The following is a 23,322-nucleotide window of genomic DNA, read 5'->3' on the forward strand; positions in this document are numbered from 1 at the left end:
CACAGTGATGTTAGGTAGGGAATTCCAGGATTTGGATCCAGTGGCAATGAAGTAACCACAGCATATTTCCAAGTCTGGTTGGTATGTGACTTGGAGAACATGGAGGTGTTCCCATGTGCCTACTGCCCTTGTTTTTTTAGGTGGTAGAAGTCGTGGATTTGGGAGGTGCTGTTGAAGAAGCCATGGTGAGTTGCTGCAGGGCATCTTAAAAATGGTACACACTGCAGCCATGGTGTGCTGGTATTGGAGGGAGTGAATGTTTAAGATGGTGGATGGCCGATTAAGTGGGCTGCATTATTGTGGATGGTGTCACGTTTCTTGAGTGTTTCTGGAGCTGCACCCATCCACCTTGTGGATGGTAGGAAGGCTTTATGGAGTTAGGAGGTGAGTTGCTTGCTGCAGAGTACTCAACCTCTGACCTGCTCTTGTAGCCACAGTATATATGTGGCTGGTTAAGTTTCAACTATAAGATGTGTACCATCTACAAGATGCATTGCAGCAACTCGCCATGGCTTCTTCGGCAGCATCTCCCAAACCTCAGACTTCTGCCACCTAGAAGAACAAGGGCAGTAGGTGCATGGGAACACCAGCATCTCCAAGTTCCTCTCCAGTTAAGTTTCTGGACATTGCTGACCCCAGGATGTTGATGGTAGGGGATTCCATGATGGCGATGCTATTGAATATCAAGGAGATGTGTTTTGACTCTCTTTTGGAAATGGCAACTATCTGACACTTGTGTAGCACGGATGTTACTTGCCACTTATCAGCCCAGTGTTATGTTGGATGTTGTCCAAGTCTTCTTGTACTGATTCATGAGCTGAGGCAGGGTAATAGGTGGTAATCAGCAGTAGGAAACTTCATGGGGTCCAGGGCAATGTTCCCTGTAAGTGGGGCAGGTGTGCAACCACACAGCAGTTTAGAACTTACCGCACAGGGGACAAACAGGTCGTGCACAAAAAGTGGTCCCTTTAAGGTGTATGCGTATACAGCTGTGTGGCAATCTTAAAGGGACTGCGCAGTGCACACTGAAGAGAAATTAGACAGAACGTTGGTCCAGTGTTAATATTGAGAACTCCCAGGGCCACCCCCTCCTGACTGTATACCACTGTGCTACCACCTCTGGCACGTCTGTTGTACCAATGGTTGGTTGAAAGGTATGATTCTGAGAGTATGACTATGTTAGGCTGTTGCTTGACTGGTCTGTGGAACAGCTCTTGGATTTTTTGCACAAGGCAGGTTTCTTTCCTGAAATTAGATTAGTGAACCAGATGGGTTCTTTATGACAATCCAATAGTTTCATGGTCACCATTACTGCTACTAGCTTGTTTAAAAAAATTCCAGATTTATTTCATTAACTGGATTGAAATTCTCCAACTGCTGTGGTGGGATTTGAACTCATCTCTCCGGATCATTAGTCCAGGCCTCTGAATTACTAGCAACACAACTATTATGCTACTGTACCCCTTGCTGTACCATCATGGTGTTGGGGGTAACAGAAAATAAGTAGGTGGATCACACTTAAAGACAACCTAATGGTCAGTTCAAAAGCAACACTAACCAAAACTAGGGAGGAAATTGACTAGTGAAGTCTGTAATGCAAACCAAAAAATGTGAAAGTATGGACTTTTAAGAAAAAAGTATCACATCATTATATGGGCTACTTTTAAAAGGTGACAATGTGTTGATAGAGTAAGAAGATCCCTCAGGCCATACAGACAAGCCTGGACACAGGTATATGAGATGGTCAGGGTCAGTGCCAGCAGTGTTATCTTCAGGACCTGGCTTCAGTGTAGGAAGAGGTTCAATGACCTCATAAGAGCAGCATGGATGAATACAAGTTGTCATCAGTCTAGTGCTGTCAAACAAGTTTTTTGTTTTATTTTTGAAAATACCAAACTGGTTAGACTGCTAGCCAGTAGGAAATCTACCCTGCTGTGATGCACTCAAACAGTGGAATGTGCCTCTGGGGTGGTGATTGTCAGCAGTTACAGTGCAAGGGGTTATGATGAAATAAATTCAGCTTTAGTAAGTCATCCAGAAATATTGTTTAGTGGAGAACAGGTTAAAAGTTATGACCCAGCCAGCAAGAGATGAGATCAGGATCTGCATAGGTTAGGTTAACTCATCACCAGCTAAGTCATGAATGATTGAACTTGTACAGGCTCCTTTCAAGACCTCAGGATGCCCCCAAGTGCATTACAGCCAGTGGAGTACTTCTTCTTTGGCCTCCTTATCTCGAGAGACAATGGGTAAGCGCCTGGAGGTGGTCAGTGGTTTGTGAAGCAGCGCCTGGAGTGGCTATAAAGGCCAATTCTAGAATGACAGACTCTTCTACAGGTGCTGCAGAAAAATTTGTTTGTCGGGGCTGTTGCACAGTTGGCTCTCCCCTTGCGCCTCTGTCTTTTTTCCTGCCAACTGCTAAGTCTCTTCGACTCGCCACATTTTAGCCCCGTCTTTATGGCTGCCCGCCAGCTCTGGCGAACGCTGGCAACTGACTCCCACGACTTGTGATCAATGTCACAGGATTTCATGTCGCGTTTGCAGACGTCTTTAAAGCGGAGACATGGACTGCCGGTGGGTCTGATACCAGTGGAGAGCTCGCTGTACAATGTTTCTTTGGGGATCCTGCCATCTTCCATGTGGCTCACATGGCCAAGCCATCTCAAGTGCCGCTGACTCAGTAGTGTGTACAAGCTGGGGATGTTAGCCGCCTCGAGGACTTCTGTGTTGGAGATCTGGTCCTGCCACTTGATGCCAAGTATTCTCCGGAGGCAGCGAAGATGGAATGAATTGAGATGTCGCTCTTGGCTGACATACGTTGTCCAGGCCTCGCTGCCATAGAGCAAGGTACTGAGGACACAGGCCTGATACACTCGGACTTTTGTGTTCCGTGTCAGTGTGCCATTTTCCCACACTCTCTTGGCCAGTCTGGACATAGCAGTGGAAGCCTTTCCCATGCGCTTGTTGATTTTTGCATCTAGAGACAGGTTACTGGTGATAGTTGAGCCTAGGTAGGTAACCTCTTGAACCATTTCCAGAGCGTGGTCGCCAATATTGATGGATGGAGCATTTCTGACATCCTGCCCCATGATGTTCGTTTTCTTGAGGCTGATGGTTCCCTATTGTACTCCCTATTGTAATATAGGAAACGAGTTCTGTTCAGCCTCATGAGTGGAGATGTTTATTATTCTCAGCTTGATAATATTTAGGATGTAACAATTCAAATACAGACCATCTTTCCCAATAATGAACACTGGTCCTTTGCTGGTTTAGTACAATGCTTTTCAACTTTTTGTTTACATGTCTGTACATCCTACCCCAGCCTCTGAAAGGCATTACATTTATCTGAAGGATTTATCTTATAGTTTGCTTTTATTGGTGTATAGCAAGAGCTAATATACTAGTGAGTCAACAACATATCCAAAAAATAACTGAAAGCATTGTGCTTTTAGTGTTAAATATGCCTGGTCATTGATGGACAGATATTACATAGAATTTACAGTGCAAAAATAGGCCATTCAGCCCAACAGGTCCATGTCCATATTTTTGCTCCACATGAGCTTCCTTCCACTCTATTTCATTGAACTCATGAACATATCTTTCTATTCCTTTCTCATATACTTATTCAACTTCCCCTTAAAGCCATCGATACTATTCGCCTCAACTACTCCTTTTGGTAGCGAGTTCCGCATTCTGGGCAAATAAGTTTCTCCCCAATTCCTTATTTTACCAGGACTTTAAACAAAAGCAATAGTTGGTCTTATGCTCCACAGATCGCCAAGTGGGGCGATTTTACAGCAGTCTCAGAAAATGTACTTCTGAATTTTAATTCTTATTAATTTAAACATTCATCCAGAGATATTGAGAAATTCATGTCCCGAAAGTTTTCTGTTCAAGAATAAATTATCTGTATCGCCCAGGTGATTAGTGAGGGTGGGGTCTAATTGAAAGACGTCTCCTGGGAGTGGCGCATCCTCCGCCCTCTTTGTAGAATGAAGACAAGGTTTCTTGCGTCATTCGTTTCAAGTAAGGAAACCACAGGGAGAGAAATCATTCAGAACTTTATCACAACTGGAGTTAGTTTTCGTAATCCGTTCACAGAAATTGGATTCGTCTTTTACATCAATGTCCGCATTCATGAACTTCACAACGCTTTGGAAACAGAAGAGTAAGGCTGACTTGAGGTTAGTGCTGGACAGAATCTCGGCATGTCCCAGAATATCAGTAACATTTGTGTGTCACTCGTACTAGACCACTCGATATAAAGGTGCATTTGTTTAAAACAAAGGTTTGCGTTAAATCATTTATATTTATCTGCACACGCAGAAAATGTAACGTAAATTATAGAACCGAATTTTTAATGTTCCTTTTTCAGCTCTAATCTCCGTCGACATTCTGGAGTGCATGGGGCCATGGTGCCTTCCATTGAGTTTCAGTGATATCTCCTTATGCTCTTCTGTTCCTTCACTCCCACCTTCACAATATTCTGTAAACATTGAGGCAAAGTACTCATTTAGTATCTCATCTCTGGCCTCCATGTCCCACTTCCGTTTTCTTTAACTATTCGTTTACCCTATGTTTTATAAATACCCTTACAATTCTCCTTTATTTTACCTGTCATACATACTTCCCTTAGCCCTTCTAATCTTTTTTCCCTTTTATAGTTTCTTATTTGATTTTCTTTTAGATTTATTAAATGTCACTTTCTTAAGTCCTCTACTCCTCTAATTAACTCTAGCTTTTACTGCACTCGTCATTTTGGGATTATGTCTGGTTTATAACCTAGTCATCTCCTGTTTAACAGTTTCCCATTATTTGCCACTTTTGCTTTCCAATTTATCTCTACTAGTTCCTTTTTCATGTTATTAAAATTAATTGTTTTTCTACTCAAGCACTTTTATCTTTGACTGCTGCTTTGCGTTTTTTATACTGAACTTAACTGTTGTGGTTGCCGTTTCATCGATATTCCCCTGTCCTTACATTACTTTATTTCCTAGAGCTAGATCCAGTGCACAATCAGAATTATACAAACAGGTTCCAATAAGATTTCATCTTCGTTTTAGTTAAGGTTTGTCTCCCACTGCCGAGTTTTCCTGAGTGCAGCCTATTGTAGTTAGTGATGCTGGCTAAAGTTACCTTAGTGATGCTGCTGGCAGTCCATCTTGTTGCATCGCTGTGCTTATGCAGTATTGTGATTTATCTCGCCATCCACCCATTACGGCATCCAATAAAGCATTGAGGGGAAAAGCAGAAAAGGGCTGTCTTGATGCTAAACCAGAAAACAGACATTTGCAAGAAGCTTGAAAAAGGTGAAAATCGTAATGTGTTGATGAATGAATATAATGTTGATTCATTAACCACTTATGACATCAAGGGTCAAAAGACCAGTTGTTGAAATTCTTTGCCAGTTCTGAGATTAATTAAAGCTGTTGAATAATGCCGTACTCTACATAAACCTAAATTAGAGCAACTAGACGAATGTATTTTGTTGAAACTCTCCGAGCGTGCCCCAGTCTCAGGCCCAATGCTTATTGCAAAGGTAAAAAACTTTCATAAGCAAATGGAATTGACTGAACCATGTGCATTTTCCAATGGATGGCTTTCTCACTTTAAACAGCGGCAAGGCATAAGAAGGCTGAATGCATCTAGTGAATGAAAATCAGCTGACCATGAGGCTGTAGAAAAGTATTGTGATTTCTTCAAATTAATTGCTGAACATAATCTATCCCCAGAACAAATTTATAATGCAAATGAAACAGGCCTATGTTGGTGCTGTTTGCCTAATTCTACCCTAGCAAGTGAAACCAGTGCTGCAGGTTTTAAGCAAAATTAAGACAGAATAACTGTGCTTGCATATGCTAATGCTGTGGAAATTCACTGAGTGAAGCTTTTGGCAATTGGTAAACATAATTATCCGAGAGAATTTACAGATGTAAAGCATTTTTACCTGTTGATTACAAAGCACAAAGTAATGCACGGATGGACAGAGAATCTTTTTATGATTGGTTTCACTATATTTTTGTACCTGCAGTGAAAGAACATTTTAGAAAAATAAGAAAACCTGAAGATAGCAAAACTATTCTTTTATTAGGCAATTGTTGAGCTCACCCTCACGAATCAAAGTTATTGTCTAGTAATATTTTTACCATCTTCCTGCCTGCCAATGTTACCTCATTGATTCAACTAATTGACCAGGGCATCATCCAGAATGAGGTTTTTCTTACCGGAGAGATTTCCTAAGAAAGTTAATCAATCATGAAGGTACAATCCAAAAATTCCAATCGAACTATAACATTAAAGATGCAATTTTCAATGTGGCTTGTGCATGGAATTCAGTTAAAGGTGAAACATTAAGGAGGGCTTAGAGAAAACTGTGGCCCAGTGTTATATTTGCAGAAGTGTCTTTTTGATGAAGAGGAATTTGAAGGCTTTAGTGTTCAACATTTAAAAAAAAAATACAATATCACAAATTCTTGACATGCTGAGCAATGTTCCTTCTACAAATCATATCAACCAGCTTAGTGAAAATGATGCAGAACATTGAGTTGAAGCTGACAAGGAGGTTGAAGCAACATACATTGTTCGTGATGCAGAAATAAAAGTCTCCTGAATCCTGAGAAATCTAAGGAAACTGAAGAACACTCTGCAGAAGAAGATTTTAATGAGGAACAGAAAATAACTTGGGCTAATGCTGCTTCAGTATCTGATGCATTAATCAAATTTGCTGAAAGGTCGACTTGTTCTGCACAAAAGGTTATGCAGATACATATTTTGCATTCTGCTTTCATGCAAAACAGACGTGAGGTAAGTTGGGCAAACTGATATTCGAAATCTTTTCAAGAAAACTTCTAGGGCTTGCCAAAGGCTCAGTACAAATTCTGTCCCATCACCTTCGACATCTAGTGCTTTAGTATAATTTATGCATTAAGTTTACCATTCCTCAAGAATTCTGTGCCTCTACTGCCTCGTGATTTCTGTATTGTACATCTGCTTATTCTTTGCATGTAATCATTTCTCTTAAAATTAAAACTATTGCATTGTATTGCGTCGATAGTACAACTCATGATTAACCGGAATTTTTGATTACCCGGCACCTCTTGGGTCCGTCGCACGCCAGATAACAAAGCTTTTACTGTATTTAGAATAAGCCAAACATCAACCTTCACATATTTGTAAATTTAGACATATATCATCATTATGCAATAGATAACAACAACTTGTATTTATGTAGCATCTTTAACATATTAAAACATCCCAAGGTGTTTCACAAGGGTATTATAAAACAAATTATGACACTGAACAACATAGGAGACCTTAGCACAGCTGACCAAAAGCTTGGTCATTTTAATGAGCGTCTTAAGGAAGAAAGTGAGATGGAGAGGTTTAAGGAAGGAATTCCAGAGCTTAGGGACTCGATAGCTGAAGGTATGGCCACCAATGGTGGAGCAATTAAAATCAAAGGAGGTAAAGAGGTCAGAATTAGAAGATCTCAAATATCTTGGAAGGTTGTTGGGCTAGAGGAGATTACAGAGATAGGGAGGGGTGAGGCCGTGGAGGGATTTGAAAACAAGGATGAGGTGTTGCTTAACTGGGTGCCAATGTAGGTCTGTGAGCACAGGTGTAATGGGCGATTGGGTCTTGGTGTGAGTTACAACATGGTCAGCTGAGTTTTAGATAACATTAAGTTTACAGAAGGTGGAATGTGGGAGGCTGGTAAGGAGTGCATTAGTATAGTCAAGTCTAGAGGTAACAAAGGCATGGATAGGGGTTTTAGCAGCAGATGAGCTGAGGCGGGGATGGAATTGGGCAATGTTATGGAGGTGGTAGTAGGCGGTCTTAAGTTTATGACTTCTAGTTTTGGTGTTCCCCACAAGTGGAAACACTTTCTCTGTGTCTATTCTATTAAACCTGTTCATTATCTTAATGACCTCTGTTAGGTAATCCCACAGCTTTCTCTTTTCCGGAGAAAATAGCCCCAGCCTGTTCAGTCGTTCTTGATAGTTGTGACATCTCAGTTCTGGTATCATTGTTGTGAATCTTTTTTGCACATTCTTCAATGCCTGTATATCTTTTCTATTAAATGAAGATCAGAACTCTGCACAGTTCTCCGAGTGTGGTCTAATCAAGATTCTACACAAATTTGAAATTACTTCCCTGCTTTTCAATTCTATCCCTCTAGAAATAAACCCCAGTGCTTGATTTGCTTTTTTAAATGGCTTTATTAACCTGTCTTCACTGAAGCCAATACCTCCAGCATCACAACCATGATTATGCGAAATCAGCTCCGCTGGTCTGGATACTGCATCGTGTGCCAACTAGACGGCTTCTGAAGCAGATTCACTTGTCACAGCTTAAGGATGGCACCTGATCTCAAGGAGGACAGAGAAAATGTTTTAAGGACATTCTGTAAGCCTCATTGAAATGGGGACGAATTGGTATCGGTGCACGGGAGGAACTTGCCAGCAACCGTACCATGTGGCAGTGCCTCATCCAACAAGCCGCAACACAGTCAGAAATTGACCACACAAACTCTGTTGCGAGAAGCAACAAAAGCGGAAGGAGAGAGAGCAGAACCCTGCCTTGAGCTACCTTCCCCCCCCCCCCCAGCTCCCCCTTCCTCAGGGCAACTCTTGTCCTCTCTACCCAAAGATCTGTGGCTCAAGGATTAGCCTGCTGAGTCACCTGAGGACACACAAGACATGAAACCTTTCAGACGTCATCCTTGTTTTGACAGACTAACAACAACAGCAGCAGTGAATTAACCTGTGTTGCTACTTTTAGTGATTTGTGTATCTGTACCCCCGATCCATTTTTTCCTCTAACCCATTTGGACTCTTATTATCCAAGCAGTATGTGACCTCCTTGTCCTTCCTACCAAAATACACCACCTTGCACTTAGCTATATTGAAATTAATTTGCCAATTGAACATCCATTCTGAAAGTTTATTAATGTCATCTTGTATTTTTTGTATTGTTCCTTTGTATTAACTAACCCGTCCCCCCCCCCCCCCCCCAAATTCAGAGTATATATTTTTTAAAAAGCATTCTCAAAGGTATCCACATATATTTGCATGCCCACCATATCTGACAGTAATTTTGGACAGTGACATGAAAGTCAAGTCACCTGGGATAGACTGGTGCTTCAAGTGAACTGTATATTCACAATTGCTGTGATAGATTGGTACTACAAAACTACTGAGCTTAGTGTCATTAATTTTTGCTTACATGGACAATACTACTTCTAAACACTCATTGGTAATTATAGTTATTATAGTTCCAAGTTGTGTCTCAGGTGGTAATTGTATACCTACTATTTTTTATTTGCAATTACATGATGGGTTCACTTTTGTCTAGTTTTGGCTTGGTGGCTGTCCCTTTAAGTACTATCACAGTATATAAGGCCCAGCTTCTCTTTGTGTGCTTGCCAGCCTATGAATTTTCCCCAGTACATTTCAATCGATAGGGAAATCTTGGGCTGGAGAGTACACAAATGGAAAATGCCTTCCCTGGAGTTTAAAATCCAGCTGTAGGCCGCATCTTGTACCAGGCTTAGCCGAATACAAACTTTTAAAGTCCAGTTGCCTGCAGAGCTTGAGGGAACAGCCAAGCTATTTTTGCACAAATACAGGCTGAATGATTTGCTCGTATAATATATATATATATGGCAGGCAGTTATCTGCAAAGATATTCAAATCCAGGAAGTCATGGTAACTGTTTTCAAGTGATATTTAAAGAACTGTAGCTGTTCAAATCTTTGATTCAATTTGGCTTTCTCAAGAGTTTAAGCCAGCATCAACTCCTACTGCGGAAAGAAATACAAGAATTGCTGCATATATAATAATATTCCCCCAAAATGTGAGATCATAATATTTTGCTTTTCTTTTGTGGATTGAGATTGAAGGATTTCAGCTATAAACATATATCATTCATCATTATTAATTTGTTTACCTTCTGTAAAAAACTTTTTCTTAATAATTGAAGCTTAAATGAGGTCTGATATCGTGACAGTCTACTGCTTATTGGAGTAAGGAAGAGATCTGATGGAGGTTTGTCTTTTGTACATGTACCTTTCTAAACATTTTGAAAGAATGAAGAAACATTAATTAGGAAAAAAATAAATAAGAATTGTGGTGCTATTATATTTCAGACAGTAAGTGAACACACAGAACAACAGCAACTGTAGTGTTGAAGCTAGCCATTTCCCTAGACAAACTATTCTGGTACTGCAATGGCTCTGGCGTCAACCCGACATTCTGAAACTTTACTCAAGCTTGTTCAATCGAAAAAAATGATATAAAAAGAAAAAAATAAAGTCTTGCATTTATATAGCACCTTGCAAGATCACCAATCATCTTAAAACACTTTGCAAACAATGAAGTACTTTTTGAAGTGTAGTCATTGTTGTAATACAGGAAATGTGGCAGCCAATTTGTGCACAGAAAGTTCATACAAACAGCAGTGTGATGATGACCAGATAATCTATTTTTGTGATGTTGATGGAGGGATAAATATTGGCGAGGACACCAGGGATAACTTGACTACTGTTCTTCAAAATAGTGCCATGGGATCCTTTACATGTACCTGAGAGGCCAGACAGAGCCTTGGTTTAAACATTTCACCTGAAAGACAGCACTTCCGACAGTACTGCACTGGAGTGTCAGCCTAGATTTTTGTTCTCGTGTCTTGGAGTGGAACTTGAATCACAACCTTTTGATTCAGACAAGAGTGCTACTTGATACCATAGATATATCTAACTCAGGCCCCCTCCCCCAACTCTTTATCCGGTACATTGATGACTGTATCGGTGCCGTTTCCTGTTCCCGCCCCGAACTGGAAACCTTTATCAACTTTGCTTCCAATTTCCACCCTTCTCTCACCTTTACATGGTCCATCTCTGACACTTCCCTTCCCTTCCTCGACTTCTCTGTCTCCATCTCTGGGGATAGGTTGTCTACTAATATCCATTATAAGCCCACCGACTCCCACAGCTACCTCGACTACACTTCTTCACACCCTACCTCCTGTAAGGACTCCATTCCATTCTCCCAGTTTCTCCGTCTCTGACGCATCTGCTCTGATGATGCTACCTTCCATGACGGTGCTTCTGATATGACCTCCTTTTTCCTCAACCGAGGATTTCCCCCCACTGTGGTTGACAGGGCCCTCAACCGTGTCCGGCCCATTCCCCGCACCTCCACCCTCACCCCTTCCCCTCCCTCCAGAACCGTGACAGGGTTCCCCTTGTCCTCATTTTTCACCCCACCAGCCTCCATATCCAAAGGATCATCCTCCGCCATTTCCGCCACCTCCAGCGTGATGCCACTACCAGTCGCATCTTCCCCTCCCTTCCCCTGTCAGCATTCCGAAGGGATCGTTCCCTCCGCGACACCCTGGTCCACTCCTCCATTACCCCCACAAACTCATCCCCGTCCCATGGCACCTTCCCCTGCAATCGCAGGAGGTGTAATACCTGCCCATTTACCTCCTCTCTCCTCACTATCCCAGGCCCCAAACACTCCTTTCAGGTGAAGCAGCGATTTACTTGTACTTCTTTCAATGTAGTATACTGTATTCGCTGCTCACAATGTGGTCTCCTCTACATTGGGGAGACCAAGCGCAGACTGGGTGACCGCTTTGCGGAACATCTCCGCTCAGTCCGCAAGCAGGACCCTGAGCTTCCGGTTGCTTGCCATTTCAACACTTCCCCCCTGCTCTCATGCTCACATCTCTGTCCTGGGATTGCTGCAGTGTTCCAGTGAACATCAACGCAAGCTCGAGGAACAGCATCTCATCTACCGATTAGGCACACTACAGCCTGCCGGACTGAACATTGAGTTCAATAATTTCAGAGCATGACAGGCCCCCATTTTACTTTCATTTTTAGTTTTTTTGCATTTACTTCATTTCATCTTAGTTTGTTCAGTTTGCTTACCCACTGTCTTTTTTCAGGTTTGCGCTTGCTGCTGTTCAATATTCAGTGTATTAACAGCTAATCTGTACTAATGCTTTGTCTTTCAACACACTATTAACATATTGTTTGCCTTTGCTCCGTGACCTTTTGGTCAGCTATGTGGCCTGGTCCAATCTAGACCTCCTTTGTTGTCTCTTGCCCCACCCCCACTTCACTTGCTTATAACCTGTGACTTTTCTAATGTCAGTTCCGAAGAAGGGTCACTGACCCGAAACGTTAACTCTGCTTCTCTTTCCACAGATGCTGCCAGACCTGTTGAGTGGTTCCAGCATTTCTTGTTTTTATTTCAGATTTCCAGCATCCGCAGTATTTTGCTTTTATCTAACTCGATTGATTGCTATCCTTTCAGTCTGTCCCAATCATCAGTAAAGTGATGAAAGGAGCCACAAATGGCACCTACTGACCACTGATCTGTTCAGTTTGGCTTTTGCCAGAACAATTCACCTCCAGGCTTCATAAGAGAAGAATGTAGCATAGTTAGCTTCACCATCAAGGCTGCATTCAACTGAGTACAGCACCAAGGAGCAAAGCTCAAGTTAATGAGTAAACCTTCCAGTGGCTCAACCTTCTGAAGAGAAGGATGATGGTTATGGTTGTTAGAGGACAATTATTGCAGCCCCAGAACGTCCCTATAGGGGTTTCTCATGGCACATTCCTTGGCCCAACAACCTCGGCTATTCTTCAATGACGATAACTCCATTAAAAGGTCTGGAGTGAGGCTGTTGAATAGCAGAAGATATCAAATATGATGTTACATTTCATGGCAGCACTTCTTTCATATCCAGGATTCTCAATTAAGTATAACTGTATATAGGTTGTATTGTTTGTTTGTGTTTTTAGTTATTTCTTAAAATTCTTTTGAGCAGGTCACCTAAAGCAGACTTGAAAGTGTCTTTGGATGAATGTGTGGCAGCCCTAGACCTGTTTCTAAGCAACAGATTTGAAGATGCTTTGACCAGACTCCGCTCAAAGTGAGTAAGGTTTAACACTGATCAAATTATCTGTCTGAATTATTTTATAAAAGCTGAAAAGTCAGGATCCCTTGATGCCTCGTGCATCAGTTGATAAATGTATTGCCCAGTTTGTGACACAGTCAGACACACTTCGCATTGTAAGAAAAGGTTTTTAAAGTTACTGTATGGCAGGTCAGCTTGGCTAAGTGGAATGTACATCCTGCGGTATGTGGGAAGTCATGGAGGAAGTATCACTGGCTGCAGAAGCTTGAACTCTGGGTTTCGGAACTCGAACGGTGGCTCGAGTCATTGTTGTGCATCTGCGAGGCAGAGGACTATGTGGATAACACGTTTAGGGAGGGGGTCACACCGCAGGTTTGGAGCATGCAGGCAGAGAGGGAATGGGTGACAGGCAGGTAGTGCAGGAGTCCCCTGAGTCTATCTTGCTTGATAACTGGTATTCCATTTTGGATACTGGTGAGAGCGATGGTTCCTCGGGTGAGTGCAGCCAGAGCAAAGTCTGTGGCACCAAGGGTGGCTCAACTACACAGGAGGGGAGAAAGAAGAGTGGAAGAGCAATAGTGATAAGGATTCGATAGTCATGGGATCAGACAGGTGGTTCTGCGGCAGTAAATGTGACTCCAGGGTGGTGTGGTGCCTCCCTGGTGCCATGGTCAAGAATGTCATGGAGCGGCTCCTGGACATCCTTCTAGGGGAGGGTGAACAGCCAGAGGTCGTGGTCCACGTTGGTACCAATGACATAGGTAGGAAGAGGGATGAGGTCCTGAAAGCAGATTTTAGGGAGTTAGGAAGGAAATTAAAAAGCAGGACCTCCAAAGCAGTAATCTCAGGATTATTCCCAGTGCCACGTGCTAGTGAGCATAGGAATAGGAGGATTGATTGAGCACGTGGCTGGAGAATTGGTGTAGGATGGAGGGCATCAGATTTCTGAGGCATTAGGACCAGTTCTGGGGCAGGTGGGACCTGTACAAGATGGACCGGCTACACCTTAAAAGGACCAGAACTAATATCCTCGCAACGAGATTTGCTAGTGCTGTTGGGGAGGGTTTAATCTAGCTTGCCAGGGGGATGGAAACCTGAGGGGTAGCTCAAATTGGAAGGAAGTACAGCTGGTAACAGGAGGTTAAAAAGTAGCAAGAAGGCAGGTGAAACAAAGGCGAGCATCAGCTAGGCTTAGAAGGCAGAATGTCAAGAAGACAAGGTTAAGGACACTCTACCTGAATGCATGCAGCATTCACAGCAAGGTAGATTATTTAAAGTCACAAATAGAGATAAATGGGTATGATCTAATTGTAATAACGGAAACATGGCTACAAGGTGACCAAGACTGGGAACTGAATATTCAAGATATTCGACATTTAGGAAGGACAGGCCAAAAGGAAAAGGATGTGCTGTTACGCTGACAATAAGGGATCAGTACTTTAGTAAGGGAGGATCTCAGATCGGAAGAACAAAATGTGGAATCTGTTTAGGTGAAACTAAGGAACAGCAAGAGGCAGCAAACATTGGTAGGAGTTTATAAGCCACCAAACAGTAGTGATAGTGTGGGGCATGGCATTAATCAGGAGATCAGAGAAGCATGTGGCATGGGTAATACGGTAATCATGGGTGATTTCAATCTGCATGTAGGCTGGGTAAACCTAATGAGCACTAATGCTGTGGAGGACAAGTTTCTGGAGTGTGTTAGGAATGGTTTTCTAGAGCAGTATGTTGAGGAACTGACTAGAGAACAGGCTATTTTAGATCTAGTATTATGTAATGAGAAATGGCTAATTATTAATCTTGTTGTAAATGATGTGACCATAATATGATTGAATTTTACATTATGTTTGAAAGTGAGGTAGTTCAATCTGAAGCCAGGGTGTTAAATTTGAACAAAGGAAATTATGAAGGTATAAGGGGCAAATTGGCTGAGGTGGATTGGGAAAATACATTAAAAGGTATGACAGTACATAGGCAATGGATAGTCTTTAAAGAATTATTACATAGTTTACAGCAACTATACGTTCCTTCAAGGCATAAAAATTCCAAAAGTTAAGGCAGTCAACCGTGGATAACCAAGGAAGTTAAGGATTGTATAAGATTAAAAGAAAAGGCCTATAAAGTTGCCAGAATTGGTAGTAAACCTGAGGATTGGGAGGATTTTAGAATACAGCAAAGGAGAACCAAGAAACCGATAAAGGGAGAATGGAATATGAATGTAAACTCGCAAAAAATATAAAAACGGGTTGTAAAAGCTTCTACAGGTACGTAAAAAGGAAATGTTTGGCTAAGACAAATGTGGGTCCATTACAGGCAGAGTCAGGAGAATTTAGAAAGGGGAATGGAGAAATGGCAGAGAAGCTGAATGATTATTTTGTGTTTCTTCACTTAGGAAGATACAAGAAATCTCCCAGAATTAGAGATCCAAGGGACTAGGGGGAATGAAGAATTGAAGGAAATTAGTATTAGTAAAAAGGTTGTATTGGAGAAATTAATGAGGCTGAAAGTTGATAAGTCCCTGGGACCTGATATTCTACATCCCAGAGTGTTGAAAGAGGTAGCTGTGGAGATAGTGGATGCATTGGTGGATCATCTTCCAAAATTCTATAGATTCTGGAGCGGTTCCTGCAGATTGGAAGGTTGCAAATGTCATCCCACTGTTTAAGAAGGGAGAGAGAGAGAAAACAGGGAACTACAGACCTGTTAGCCTTACATCAGTTGTTGGGAAAATGCTAGAATCTATTCTAAAGGATGTGATAAATGGATACTTGGATAATAATGATCTGATTGGGCATAGTCAACATGGATTTATGAATGGAAAATCATGTTTGACGAACCTTTTGGAGTTTTTTGAGGATGTGACTAACAGAATTGATAAAGGGGAGTCGGTGGACGTGGTATACTTGGATTTTCAGAAGGCTTTTGATTAAGTCCCCCACTGGAGATTGGTTAGCAAAATTAAAACACATGGGATAGGAGGTAATAATACTGGCATGGATTAAGGATTGGTTAACAGGCAGAAAGCAGAGAGTAGGAATAAACAGGTCATTCTTGCGTTGGCAGGCTGTGACTAGTGGGGTACCGCAGTGATTAGTGCTTGGGCCCCAGCTGTTCACAATATATATCAATGATTTGGATGTGGAGACCAAATGTTATATTTCCAAGTTTGCGGATGACACAAAACTAGGTGTGAATGTGTGTTGTGAGGAAGATGCAAAGCGGCCTCAATGGGATTTGGACAGACTTAGTAAGTGGGCAGGAATGTGGCAGATAGAATATAATGTGGAAAAATGTGAGGTTATCCACTTGGTGGGAGGAACAGATACACAGAGTATTTCTTAAATGGTAAGAGATTAGAAAGTGTAGATGTACAAAGGGACCTGGGTGTCCTCATCAATAAGTCACTGAAAGCTAGCATGCAGGTGCAGCAAGCAATTAGGAAGGCTAATGGTGTGTTAGCCCTTACTACAGAAATGACAAGGGGATATGGGGATGGTGTGGGAAAAAAGGCATTGAAGATGATGATCATATTGAATGCCAGGGCAGGCTCGATGGGCTGAATGGCCTACTCCTGTTCCTATTTTCCTATGTACCTACACCAGTACAGCAACAACAACTTGATTTGACACCATGCCACATAAGGAGATATTAGGACAGGTGACCAATAGCTTGGCCAAAGAGGTAATTTTTAATAAGTGTCTTAAAGGAGAAAAGAGAGGCTTGAGGAGGAAATTCCAGGGCCTATGCAACTGGAAGCATGGCTACCAATGGTGGAGCGATTAAAATCGGGATTGCATAAGAGGCCAGAAATGGAGGAGTGCAAAAACCTTTGAGGGTTGCAGAGCTGGAGAGGTTAATAATGATGGGGAGGGATGAGGCTATAGAGGGATTTGAAAACAATGATGAAAATTTTAAAATCGAGCCATTCCCGGACCAGGAATCCATGTAGGTCAACAAGCACAGGGGTGGCATGGATGAACAGGAGTTAGGATGCAGGCAGCAGAGTTTTAGATGAGTTCAAGTTTATGGAGGGTAAAAGATGGGAGGCTCGTCATGAGAGCATTGGAATGGTCAAGTGTAGAGGTAATAAAGACATGGATGAGAGTTTCACCAGCAGATGACTCAATGCAAGTGTGGAGATGGACAATGTTACCGTGGTGGAGGTAGGCAGACTTGACAATGGAGCTGATATGTGGTTGAAAGCTCAATTCAGTGGCATATAGGATGCCGGGGTTGTCAACGGTCTGGTTCAGCCTCAGACAGTGACTCGGGGGAAGGGATGGAGTCGGTGGCTAGGAAACAGTGTTTGTGGCAGGGAGTGAAGACAGTGGCTTCTGTCTTCTCAGTATTTAGTTGCTGCTCATCTAGTATTGAATGTCAGACGAGCAGCATGAAAAATCAGAGACAGTGGAGGGGTCAAGAGAGGTGGTGGTCAAGTACAGCTAGGTATCATCAACATACATATGATGTGTTTTTGGATGCTGTCACTGAGGGGCCGTATGTAGATGAGAAATAAGAGGGACCAAGGATAGATCCTTGGGGGACTCCACAGGTAACTGCCATGGATGGGAGAGAAGCCATTGTAGGCAATTCTATGGCTACGACAGGATAGATAAGAATAGAACCAGAGAAGTGCAGTCCCACCCAGCTGAACAACAGAGGAGAGGCATTGGAGAGGATGGTGTGGTGAACTGTGTCAATGGCTGCAGACAGGTTGAGAAGGATGAGGACTGATTGTTCACTATGGTAACTGTCATATCAGATCTCATTTGTGACTTTGGTAAGGGCCATTTCAGTGCTGTGGCAAGGATGGGAACCTAATTGCAGGGGTTCAAGGATGAAGTTGTGGAAAAGATGAGCATTTGGGAGGTGATAACACATTCAAGTACTTTGGAGATGAAAGGAAGGTTGGAGCTAGGACAGTAGTTGCTAGGAAGGAGGGGACAAGGGTGTGTTCTCTAAGGAGAGCAGCGATAACGGCAGATTTGAAGGGGAGGAAAGGTAGGGGGAGCCTTAGGGGAAGTTTGGTTTGGTAGGCCAGGAGAAGGGAGGGAAGCAGCACAGGCAGCTGAATGGATGGCTGAATCTTAATGACAACTAGTCCATGACAGCCACAGGTTCCATCCCTTGTCTTGTTAAGCTAACTGTTCTCACCTATCTACATTAGGAGATCTACATTTGTTCTCATTGGAATTTGGACCAGTGAGGGGAAAAATCAGCTCATGGTTGTCCTTCTGGTTGCTACTCGGTGATTCTTACTGAAAAATGTAGATGTTTGGTGAGGATGGGGCCAGTTTTAGCTTCGATTTCCCTCAGGGTAGAATGGCTTGTTGACACTCATTTGCAGGACAACCACTTCATTAAAGTACCAGTGAGTTGTTGACACCCTTAGAACTGGACCCCAGCATGAGTTGATGTTCTCAGGGAAAAATAAACAAAAATGCTGAAAAGCCAGATAGTTACTGCTCACAGGTAAAGAGCTGTACTTTTATCATGGTGCTGCTAATTGTCCTGCTGTGTACTTTGGTGTTTGCAATTGGCAAAACAAAGCTTAAGGAGTTTACCCATGTGAATACACACACAGCCCAGTAATAACTTCAGTTCGGTGTAACTCCACAGTAACTCTTGAACTAACCTTCAAGAAATATTAATTGAAATTCATTATTAATTGAATGAAAAATCAGGCATTCTAAAATCATTTTTGAATTGAACATTTTGCTAGCTATGATAACTCCAGATGGGAGATCTGGGTTCAGTTCCCAGCTTTGATTGGCATTTAAACTTGGCTACTATCTGCAGTTAAGATTTAACCCGGTCTTGGCTTGGTCACCGGAGAAAGCACTACAGTGACAGGCAGTTACATCTTAGGAAGAAGGAAAGTTGTTGTGGGAACCAACCTACCTATTGAAAGAAGGTTGTTTTGCTTCTGAATGCAAACTAGCACTGATGGCCTCTACAAATTCACATCTGCTTGGGTAGTGCCAGCCATTCTCATAACTGGTTTGAGTGAGTTACTTTTGTGGGAATTGACTTTTACTGCCCCATATCTGTTTGTGTGGTTGAATGATCTGGGGATGTAGCAATGTTGCCCTCTTTTGATCTGCACTGGACATTTGCGTCCTTCAGACACACACTTCATCAGTCTTTCCAAAGTGGACTGAACAGCTGGTGAGATCATCAAGCTGACTTATTTCACAGCACTTGAACATACAGAGCAATATTCATGATGGGAGTCACTTGTTTAATGAATATTACCTATGTTCAGATAGTGCACAATATTGAACATGCCACCCCTCCCCACTTTGGTGGATCATCTTACTTGATAAACAGAATAGCTAGTTTGTTTTCTGTCCTTTAAACCATGGCAGAATCTCCTTTTCTTTCAATGTCTGTTAGTCTTCTATTAGCCTTATTCCAGTGTCCACATTTAGTCAAACTGACTACTCCGATCCAGTAGTGAAATCCACCAGTCTAACTTGATGATGACTTCTGCTGAGCTCAAAGGATATAGTTGATCACTAGAATGTTAAACTATTGTTCACTGTCTCCAGCTCACCAGTTCAACTGTCATGTCTGACACCTAATTCACATCTTCCAGCACTACTGGTTGTGATTTAACCCCCTGAGGATAATTTTGGCTGAGTGGTAGCATTACTCCGATACCCCCTTGGTGACATGGTCAGAGGTCTTGCAATGAGATGGTGGCTGTGAGGTGTACATACTCAGTAAAATTCATTATATGGCATTATATGATCTTTATTTGAGGCTCTAAGCATGAGTTTCTGGTTTTCATTTTATAGCCTTCCCAGCCATGGTATGTGGTCCCAGTTGGGATCCGGGGCTATTTCCTCCACTTTTCTTGCTCTCCATCAAAAGCAAATATTGGAAAGATGAGGTAACAGTTATCCCAGTTTCCTTGCAGGTGAAAGGATCCTATTAAAATAAACTGAGAGCAATTGATCCTTTCATTTTCATAATTCCATTTGGGCAAGTGGTTGGCTTCCACTGGATATGGTGTGAAAATGAAATTAGAATCTCCTTGTGTGGGAGTTGCAGGCACTGCCTGCATCCTGTCACTCACTGATGCAGTATGTAGTCATGTTTCAGAGAGTTCTTCCCAAGCCAGATGTTGGTTGGGATTTTGCCTAGTAATAGTATCCCATACCACCTCAGTCAGCCTGGAGATAACCATGGATAGGAAGGAAGGCAGCGGAGAAAGTTACGTAAAAGGCACCGGGTGAAGAAACTATAGACTGCAGGAAGACATCAATGGACTGGTCAGGTGGGCAGCAGAGTGGCAAGTGGAATTCAATCTGGAGTAGTGTGAGGTAATGCATTGTGGGAGGGCAAACAAGGCAAGGGAATACACAATGAATGCTAGGTTCTGCAGAAGTGTAGAGGAACAGAGGGACCTTGGAGTACGTGTCAACAATTCCCTGATAAGACAGGTAGATCAGATGGTCAAGAAGGCAGACAGGGTACTTTATTAGCCGAAGCATAGAATATAAGAGCAGTGAGGTTATGCTTAAACTGTATAAAATGCTAGTTGGGCCACAGCTGGACTACTGCATACAATTCTGGTCACCACATTACATGGAAGGATGTGATTGCACTGGAAAAGGTACAGAGGGGATTTACGAGGACGTTGCCAGGAATGGAGATTTTAGCGATCAGCAAAGATTGGATAGGCTGAGATTATTTTCTTTGGTGCAGAGGAGGTTGTGGGGAGACTGAATTGAGGTGTATAAAATTGAAATGTTGAAAGAGAGAGTACAGGAAGAACCTATTTCTCTTGGCAGAGAGGTCAATAACCAGGGGGAATAGATTTAAAGTAATTGGCATAAGGATTAGAGGGGAGTTGAGAAATTTTTTCACCCAGAGGATGGTGGTGGTCTGGAACTCACTGTCGGAAAGGGTGGTAGAGGCAGAAATTTTCATTGCATTTAAAAAAATATTGACTATGCACTTGAAGTGCTGTAACTTAAAGCGCTATGGGGTAAAAGCTGGAAAGTGGGATTTGGCTGTAGAGCTCTTTTTTGGCTGACACAGGCACGATGGGCTGAATGACCTCCTCCTGTGCCATAAATTTTCTAAGTTTCTATGTTTTCAGGTTTAAAATGCAGTAATTTGACTCGAAACCAATATATCTATAATAGTCTATGAACCTTGCACAAAATAGAAAGGAATGCAGCTAACCTTGAGACAATTAAAGGTTGCGTCACTGCATTCTCAACCTTTGTTCTGTGTCTTTTTGTACTTCAATAAAGGGTGGAGGTACCAGTCATTGTGTTGAGCAGTTTTCTATCTTTCCATGAAGAAATTGCCAGCAGGTTGGACTAGTGAATGATTTATGAATTCTAATTCCAGTCTCATGAAATCATTACATCTAGCTGAATAGACAGAACATTTCCTGTAATAAGCAAGTTGAACCTCCTCAAGGACAGTTAGGGATGGGCAACAAATGCTGGCCTAGCCAGCGATGCTCACATCCCATGAACCAATAATAAAATGTACTGTCATTTCTAATCCAGAAAAAAATGTAGCTGAAATAAAAACAAAAAATGCTGGAAATACTCAGCAGGTCTGGCAGCATCTGTGGAGAGAGAGAAGCAGAGTTAAAGTTTCAGGTCAGTGACCCTTCATCAGAAAGTTCTGATGAAGGGTCACTGACCTGAAACGTTAACTCCGCTTCTCTCTCCACAGATGCTGACTATTTCCAGCATTTCTTGTTTTTATTTCAGATTTCCAGCATCTGCAGTATTTTGCTTTTATAAAAAATGTAGCTGTATCCTTTTCAGACATGCTGTGATATATACCTTAGATTGTACTTTACAATACATTCTCTTATTTTTGTCAGACATTCTTAGTATTTGAGAAGGCTTTTATACATATTTTATTTTGCTCCAATGGAAATAGAGATTTGTAATGTATACAGGGTAGTGCAATTTGCTGTGCCATGAAACCTAATGCAGTGTGAATCATTTCAGCTTTTATTCACGTGACAGTTACAGCAGCCTGATGGAAACTATTTTCTGATATGAATTTTTTGAGTTTATCTCCCTCATTTAAAATGAGTTAAAAAGACTAAAACTTAGTATGTTACAAGTTGATACAAACTGCAGAAAGGAAAATTTGGGCAAAAAATGTAAAAAAAAAAAATTAAGGTGCGTGAATGAAAATAACAATCATGCACAGACACGTGATTGTTAAAGACTTTGGACTATTCCTTTAGCTGCATGCATAACTTTCTTATTGAAGGGTGTGCCAGCCTCCCACTCAATGACGTTCTGTGGTAACTTGCACTTCAGGCCTTGAACCACCTGCACAGACATTCAAGCAATAAGTGTAACATTGATTAAGCATCATATTACAGAAAGTCACTTCAGTTGCGATCTGTTTCATTAGCATACCACAGTAAAACAATAAAGACCAGTATCATGGGTAAACCGTATCCTCCCATCAATTTAATTACTGAGTTATCTGCCCAGTAACAGTTGGCCCTACTTATCAAGAAGCTTCTCTGGTACTCTTTTGATATTAAAGAAATAGTGGGCTGAATTTTACGCCACCCCGATGGTGCCGTGGGGGCGGTGTAAAATTGAGCGGAAGGCTCCGAGAGGCCTACCCACCCCACTTCCGCCTCCAGTCAAGTTTACGGTTTTGGGCGGGGCTGGGAAATGGCCCACCTGTCCAAGGCCAATCAAGGCCCTTAAATGGCCACTTAACGGCCACAAGGGCCCTCACCCGCCTCCAGGGGTATTTTATCCGTGGCAAGCGGGTGTGCTGGGGAAGTGAAAGGCTGCCCAGCAATAGCTGCCGGCCTTTCTGCACCCCGGGGAGCGGGAGGCATGGCAGTCAGGCACAGGGTGCCCAATTGAGGGCCACCCCCACCTCCCAACCCACCCCTGGGACCCAAGACGCCCCTTCCCTCCAAACAACCACTCCAGCCTCATCAGGGAAGGACCGATCCCAACTTACCTTCCCTCCAGGCTCCCTGGCGTCGGCTGGGCTGCAGTCCCAGCAGTGGCCACCGCTCCCGGTGGCACTGTTGGGACTAAGAACTGCCGGCCCGCTAATTGGCCGGCAGCTCACTGAGGCAGGACCTCCTCCCTCAAGTGTGTTGAAGTCCCGCCTTGGGACAGTTAAAGCCCAGGGACTCGTAAAATGTGGGACAGGTCCCAGGGCTAGGCGGAAGCGGGTTCGCCACCAACTTTCCCGTCGGTGGGGGATTCCCGTCCACCTAAGGTAAAATCCACCCAGTATGTGGTGCATTGAACGGTTAATTGAGGCTGTTGGAAAATAAACTTACAATCAGAATATTTGTTGTGATGCAAATCTATCTTGTTTCATCACCTGTGGTAACAGAGTTAGCCGGTATAATAAAGCTCTATAGTG

The 23,322-nt window shown here is 42.6% G+C and overlaps 1 protein-coding gene across 2 annotated transcripts in view; it reads left to right on the forward strand.

The window, feature by feature from the left end:
• Window positions 1-3,932: 3,932 nt before the first annotated feature.
• ttc39a (tetratricopeptide repeat domain 39A) overlaps window positions 3,933-23,322 on the forward strand; it is a 123,606-nt gene continuing 104,216 nt past the window's right edge. The window contains exons 1-2 of one of the 2 annotated variants that reach the window (XM_068037149.1): window positions 3,933-4,184; window positions 12,838-12,942. In XM_068037149.1, the coding sequence (XP_067893250.1) occupies window positions 4,126-4,184; window positions 12,838-12,942 (164 nt within the window). In that variant the 5' untranslated portion in view covers window positions 3,933-4,125. Of the gene's footprint in view, window positions 4,185-12,837; window positions 12,943-15,120; window positions 15,192-23,322 lie in introns of those variants that run through there. The other variant, XM_068037150.1, reaches the window with a different exon arrangement.

The sequence above is a fragment of the Heterodontus francisci genome, chromosome 8, assembly GCF_036365525.1.
Source record: "Heterodontus francisci isolate sHetFra1 chromosome 8, sHetFra1.hap1, whole genome shotgun sequence".
Lineage (NCBI taxonomy): Eukaryota > Metazoa > Chordata > Chondrichthyes > Heterodontiformes > Heterodontidae > Heterodontus > Heterodontus francisci.